The sequence below is a fragment of the Triticum urartu genome, chromosome 6 (assembly GCF_003073215.2).
Source record: "Triticum urartu cultivar G1812 chromosome 6, Tu2.1, whole genome shotgun sequence".
Lineage (NCBI taxonomy): Eukaryota > Viridiplantae > Streptophyta > Magnoliopsida > Poales > Poaceae > Triticum > Triticum urartu.
The window spans coordinates 503,599,036-503,606,075 of record NC_053027.1 but is presented as its reverse complement, the minus strand read 5'-3'; the positions used below and the strand labels follow the sequence as shown (position 1 = coordinate 503,606,075).

The 7,040-nt window shown below is 56.2% G+C and overlaps 1 protein-coding gene across 1 annotated transcript; it reads right to left on the bottom strand.

Moving 5' to 3' along the window:
* Window positions 1–217: 217 nt before the first annotated feature.
* LOC125514614 (auxin efflux carrier component 1a) lies at window positions 218–3,115 on the bottom strand. The gene is made up of 6 exons (XM_048679948.1): window positions 1,846–3,115; window positions 1,466–1,736; window positions 1,283–1,368; window positions 1,008–1,165; window positions 736–812; window positions 218–656 (listed from the first exon to the last, which is right to left on the bottom strand). Exons 1-6 carry the CDS (start codon window positions 2,951–2,953, stop codon window positions 590–592), a joined length of 1,767 nt encoding a protein of 588 aa, XP_048535905.1. The 5' UTR covers window positions 2,954–3,115; the 3' UTR covers window positions 218–589.
* Between the last annotated feature and the right edge of the window lie 3,925 nt (window positions 3,116–7,040).

The following is a 7,040-nucleotide window of genomic DNA, read 5'->3' as shown; positions in this document are numbered from 1 at the left end:
CGGCGTCGCCCATGCGTTCCTGTGGCCTCAACTTAATCAAGCACAGCCATGCCAGCTGCTCATCACTGTTACTATAACGATTTGGCGCTGTGCGTGCACACTTGTAAGAAATCAAAAGCTCTTCATCAGCACGACAGTGGGATGAATTCCATCGCAATCATCCGAGCAATGAAGCCGGAGGGAGCATCTTTCATCTCAGGTCAGGAACGCCAAGAAATGAAATCAATGAACAACACAATCAAGGTCAGTTACTATCAGAACGGCATCCATTTTACAGGGGTCAGGCACCAAAACTCGCAAACCGCTTTCACAACCCAGCCATTCCGCGACCTGAACCCGACCCCTGCCCCCCGCCCAAGCTTCTCTGTACTTGCACTTTCTTCTTCCCGTGCCCTTCTGAGTGTCGTTGATCAACTCTCGCCATTGTCCTACCTAGCTAGGAGCGCCGCCATTATCCTGCTGCTCTAGAGAGAGAGAGGGGAAGAAAAATGAAGAGCCCCCCTCGTGCTCCAAGCACGCGTCCTCCTCCTCCTCTGCCGCTCCTGAGCCTGCGGTAGCGAAGCGACGGATCTTTACATGCGGCGCCCGCTCACAGGCCGAGCAGGATGTAGTAGACGAGCGTGATGGGCAGGGCGATGAGCATGCCGAATATGACCCTGCAAAGCCAAGCGGGAAGGAAATGGTGAGCATCTTGCCGGACCGGAGCGTCTTGTCGGCGAGAATGGCGGTACTTACGCCGTGCTGAGGATGTCGGGGTGCACGCTGTACTCCTTGGCGAAGACGAAGGGGACAATGCCCTGCGGCAGCGCGGCCTGTCGTGCGGCCGGAGCCGGAGAGGAAAAGGTTAGAGGAAAAGTGGGGGCTTTTGGTGGCGCGAAAGCAGGAGCACGAGGGGGCCGGGGAAAAGAAGGGACACGGGCACGCCAGGGCTTTCCGCTCCTTGTTTATCCCCTGCTTTTCATTTCACCCCATCGACTCGACTGGATCGTTGAAACCAAAGCGAGTACCTGGACGATGGCGACGTGCAGGAGCGTGCCGCGGAGGCCCACGGCGAAGGAGGCGGCGGTCATGACGGCCGGCCCGGCGAGGAACCGCACCGCCATGGCGTACGTCGCCACCTTGTTCCCGCACGCGATGATCCGCGGCTGCAGCGCCATGAACAGACCTGCACGTTCGCCACACACCGGATCAGGTCAGCGAGAAGAACCCAGCCGCCCACTGTTGCATAGGACGAAATGGTGGCAGCAGCAGCAGCAGCAGGAAGGAAGCATGGAATACCGACCGAGGCTGAACATGGCCATTCCTAGCCCCGCATCCGACAGGATGGAGATGGATCCCAGGACGATTGCCGGCATCGTGAAGTTCCACCTGCAGCGGCGGCAACGAGACAAGCGCGTCAGAATCGCGATTAATGCCGATCACTCCTTTGCCGGATTGGTTGGCGAGGGGCCGCGTACGGACGGACCTGAAGCAGACGAGCGACCAGATGAGGCCGATGAGGCTGGAGTAGGTGTTGGGGTTGCGGATGAGCTTGCGCCACACCATGATCAGGATCAGCCGCGTCATCACGCTCGTCGGCGGCATCGCCGTCGGCCCCGCGCCCATCGCATTGTTCGGGTCCGCCGTCATGGCCTTCTCGTCGCCGGCCTCCGCGTCCCGGTCCAGCGCGCCCCTGTTCCCGAAGCTGAAGTCGTCTCGCTCCACGTTGTAGTCATCCCTCTCCTTGGCTCCGTCCACTGCAATGGTGGTGGCAATAAAGAAAGCAAGAATTGCGCGGACAAATTAGCCCACGAAAGCAGCAGCAAATCGAGCGTGTGCGCGGTGACTGGTGAGAGGGATTGCTACTTTTGCGGGGGGACTTGGCGGCCGCCGCGTCGTTGTAGTCCGGCGCGCCGCCGCCGAAGACGTCCGACACCGGCGACGCGCTGGAGCTCCAGACGAACATGTGGAGGTCCTCGCCCTTGGCCTGCCCGTTGGCGGCCGGCTTCTTGGGCCCCTTGGGCGCCGCGGCCACGGCCGGGTTGGGCGCCGGGTAGTGCCCCGCCCCGGGCGCCGGGTGCTTGGGCTTGGGCGCGTCCTCCTCGTAGTTGGACGGGCGCGGCGTGGCGCCGGTGCGGATGCCGTACGCGTCGGCGGCGCCGAAGTTGGAGCTGCGGCCGACCATGGAGTAGAAGTCGGTGTGGTTGAAGCTGGAGCCCCTGGGCGTGGGGTTCCGCGACGACTGCAGCGAGTAGATCTCGGCGTTGGTGAGGTTGCTGGGGCGCGGCGTGGTGCTGGAGAAGCCCATGGAGCGCCTGGAGTAGATGTCGGAGCGGGAGGCGCTGGAGCGGCGGACGGTGACGTGAATCTTGCCGTCCTCCTTGACCTCAGCCTCCGTCTCGATGGCGTTACTCCGGCCGTCGAGCGAGACGACGTCCGGGTCGACGACGATGGAGGCGATGGCGCCGGCGGTGTCGGGGAACTGCTCGGTGATGAGCATGCGGGCGCCGCGGTACTCGAACATGAAGAGCATGAGGGTGTACCAGATGATGCACTGGAGGACGACGATCTGCACCATGAGGCTGCCGGAGAAGTCGCCGTACATGCCCTTGAGCAGCGGGATGCCCATGACGAGCGTGTTGGGGAGCGTGGAGAGGGAGAAGAGGGTGATGGTCCACTCGAGGCTGCCGCGGCGGGAGAGGTGGCTCCAGGCGGTGAGCATGGCGAGCATCATGAGCTTCTGCAGCGTGTCGGCGGCGATGAAGCGCAGGTTCATGGTGTAGGGGTTGTTGGTGGAGATGAAGTGGAAGGAGAGGAGCGGCACGGCGAAGAGCGCGACGAAGCGGTTGATCCCGGAGCACTGGTCCGGCGTGAAGATGCCCCACCACTTGACGGAGCCGTAGGCGAGGATCATGGCCACGTACAGCGGCACCACCGCCGTCATCACGTGGTAGAAGTCCGTGCCCGTGATCATCTTGCCCGACCTCCTCTGCTTCTTCCTCTCGCGCTCCTGCTCTCGGCCTCGGCTCACTCTGCGGGCGAGCTGGTGAGGGTGTGTGGTGGAGTGGGGGAGTGCGTGGGGGAGAGGTTTATTTAGGCGAGAGGGCAGCGCGGCCCAAGCTTTGTTTGGACCATCCCTTGTTCCCTTGCTTTTATCCGACGCCCTCCCCTGCATCGTGGCTCGGAGGAGGAGGCTGCGACTGCGATGCGGGCGAGTTGGTGAGGAGCAGATGCAGTGCATGCGCCGGGCGATTGTTTATGGCGTATGGGGACAGGTACGCCACACATACGCGTACATCTACTTACGCCCGGCACGGGTACCGTTCCACATCCGTACTAAATGGCCCTTCTGGAAACTAAATCCTCTTCTTCTTTTTTTGAGACCAGATTTTGAAATACAGTCTTGCTACGTCTGAGTCGACTGCCGAGACTTCGTTGTATCGCAGTCGGTAGTGTCTTCCATTGATTTTGCATGGAGATTCATGTATTTTTTTCGTTTTTTTTTCTTCTTACATACTACTTCCTTCATTTTTGTATACAAGGCAACAAACTCATATTACAGGTACCAAGACAAAAGTAAATGTGTGCTTAAGACAATATTGCAAGCTAGCTTGTCTCCTTGTTTGTCGTATTAATTAATGCATATTTTTCTGTCCTACCTACAACAAGTCAATGCTCTCACTTGTTTTAGTTAATTAATGAGGCGCGTGCAAACCAAACTTCTCTCACATACATGCATGCAAAGATAATTAATGTCTTTTCTACTAGTACGAGGCAAACATCATCATTTTTGTCTCGATTGATGTTTGTGGCCTTGTATAGTTGCAAATTGTAATTTTGATTGTGGTATTGTATATAAAAATGGAGGGAGTATATCATTTGACTTAAACTTTGTTAGGTCTTAGTCGACCGAGACCTAACCACACCCGAATAAATTTTTTGATGGATGGATTAAGTTTACAAAATGGTCATTTAGTAAAAAAATAAGTAAATAAGATACAAGGGTCCCGGCATGGCTCGGATGGATCAAGGGACAGACAAATGGTTCCTGGTTGTGGTCGGCCGATCCGCTTCATCGCGTGCGATGCACCTCACGACATGGTTTCCACACCAGTATCAGTAACGTCTTAATCCACACAATGAACGCGAACCAATCTATGATTGGATGATTAGAGGAATTGTGGTATCCCTAGTCCACCAGGGTTCAAATCCCGGTGCTCGCATTTATTTCAGGATTTTCGGCGATGCGCATTCAGTGGGACGAGATGTTCTCATCGACGACGAGGTGCCTACGGTGACTTCGTAAATTTTAAGAAAAAGGTGTATGTGTGTGCGTTCATAGGGATGAGTGCATGCGTGTGTATATGAGCGCTTGTGTCTGTACTGATGTTAAAAAAAGACACTTTTCATTTACTGTGGTGGAGAAACATGAGCCGTCGATCCACAATCCCAACCGAAGCGACGGCGAGACGGTTTTTGCCCCTACGATCGGGGAACTCCCGCGCGCCGTTCGTACGTCGTGAGGCGAAAGAAATGGACTCGCCCGGGCCGTATGGGGAAAGAAGGGAGGCCGTGACTGACGTGTCCGCTCCCCGTCCTTCGCTTTCCGCCAAATCCCGAGCCATCCATCCATCCGTCCGTCCATAACGGAATCGGGAAAAGGCACGCCCAAAATTGCCACAAATGAGGTGAAACCAGGCAGAAAGAGAATCTGCTAGGCTGCGCGCGTAGCGGTGAATATTCCTCCTCATACGGCAAGGGTCAGATCAGATCAGAGCCGCAGCAATCTATCCGGCGCCGTATCTTTCGCTGTCTCTGCGTTGGATTTGATGTGGCGCCGGTCAAGGAGTGCTCCGGCGGCAAGCCAGAAGCCACCCGTGAAGAATGTGCGGTAAAAAATAAGATAGCCGCGAAATAAATGCTCTTTTTTTCTTGCGAGTTAAAGAATGTTCTTTTTGAGCATCAATACAGACACAAACGCTCATATACATGCGCATACACTCACCCCTATGAACTCACACACGCACACCCTACACCTATGAGCATCTCTGAGAGACTGAGCCGGCATATCATCTTGAGATTTACGAAATCACCGTAGGCGCCTCGTCGTTGACGGGAACGTCTCCTCCCACTGAAAGTGCATCGCCGAAAATCCTGAAATAAATCCAGGAATAATGCGAGCACCAGGATTTAAACCCTGATGGGTTGGGGATACCATTGTCCACTTAACCAACTCAACCACAGGTTGATTCGCAGTTAAAGAATGTTCGGAACGTCTTTGTGTGCGAACAAAAGCTGACCTCGACCTGGAAGTACTACACGTTTTTTTTTTCATTTCTTGTTGGACTTGGCCGGACGGCGACCGAAGTAGTGGAAGTAAACCACGGGAGGAAAAACAGAGGTCCAAACCGACAAGCTCGCCACGAACTGCTTCGATTTTTATCGTCGGAATCCGCGCTTCGGGAACCGAGCAGGGCTGTATTTTAACAGCGCCTGGCGGATCATTTTTCTGCCCACTCGCTGTGCGTCCGCTGGCTTGGCCGCAGGTTTGCTTCGCAGGTTTGCTCCGCCTGCATGTTCCCGCTTAACACCCCTCCAACAGAGAGACTCGGCCCAACTTCAACGCACGATCTTAAAGGGACGTCCGTTTGTTTTATATTTTATCCGTTTGGGTCGAGCAATGGAGCGGCGTCCAACCATTTTCCTTAATGCACATATCGACTCTATCTTGTTCGACTGCAGGTAATTTTTTGCAAATAACAAAGCAACAAGGACGTAGCTCACACCAACGGTCATAGTTCATACCGGCAACAAAGTCAGCGGCCGGCAAACATATGCCAGCCTACAGATGGTCGAGCCTCAAAGTTTTAAGCCAACAACAAAGCCAGCAACCGGCACACTAGTCAGCCTTCAAAAAGAACGTCTGTAGTCCGCGGCTGAGGCCTCCCTAGTTCAGGCCGTCTTGGTCGAACATCTCCTTTCCCGGTTCGCGAACCAAGTCTTTCTCTTCAGGGACATGTTGGTCAAGTCGACTCTCATGATTGCTAGCGCCACCTCTTTTGCTTTCGTGACGGCATTGATGGCCTCGATCACGAGCTTCTTCGATTGGGTTGCCTCCTCCATGTCGAGTTTCCTCCTCTTGGCAGCCTCCTCCATGTCAAGTGTAACACGCCGGATGTAACTTTCCCAATTTGTACTCCAACTCTTGCCGTTTCCGGCGTTAAGTTATTTTATTTCCTCGGGTTCGGGTTTTTGCCTCCGTATGTTGTTATCGTTGTCATGCATCTCATATCATGTCATCATGTGCATTGCATTTGCATACGTGTTCATCTCATGCATTCGAGCATTTTCCTTGTTGTCCGTTTTGCATTCCGGCGCTTCGTTCTCCTCCGGTGGTCATTTCTAGCTTTCTTTCGTGTGTGGGGATTAAACATTTCCGGATTGGACCGAGACTTGCCAAGCGGCCTTGGTTTACTCCCGGTAGACCGCCTGTCAAGTTTCGTACCATTTGGACTTCGTTTGATACTCCAATGGTTAACCGAGGGACCGAAAAGGCCTCGTGTGTGTCGCAGCCCAACACCCCTCCATTTTGGCCCAAAACCCACCAAACTCTGCTCCATGTCCTAGAGCGTTCGATCACGATCGCGTGGCCGAAAACCGCACCTCATTTGGACTCTCCTAGCTCCTCCTATGCCTATATATACACCCCCCATTCCAAATTCGCGGTTCCTCTCCCCCCTAACCCTAAAAATTCCCAGATCCGCCGCTCCGGACGTGTCCGGGCGGAGCCGGACAACGTCCGCCGCCACCACCGCCCAACCGGGACGCGCCACGTGGCGCCCGGCGCCCGCCGCCGCCGTGGCCCGCAGGGGCCCGAGGCCGGCCCTCCCGTGCCGCCTCCCTCCTCCAGCCCGGCGCCACCCCTCCGCCGCGCCGCCGCAGCTCGCCGTCGTCGGCCGAGCCCGCCGCGCCGCCCCAGGCCGAGCCGGCCGCGCCGCCCGCCGCCGCCTCCCGGCCCCGCCGCCGGCGACCACCCCGGCCGCCTCCTCCACGCCAGCCCG

Coding starts and splice junctions, on each gene's coding strand:
- LOC125514614 (XM_048679948.1), bottom strand. CDS start 2,953: ATGATCACGGGCACGGACTTCTACCACGTGATGACGGCGGTGGTGCCG. Junction 1,369..1,465: donor TGGTCGCTCGTCTGCTTCAG/GTCCGTCCGTAC, acceptor CCGCCGCTGCAG/GTGGAACTTCACGATGCCGG. Junction 657..735: donor CCCGACATCCTCAGCACGGC/GTAAGTACCGCC, acceptor TTGGCTTTGCAG/GGTCATATTCGGCATGCTCA.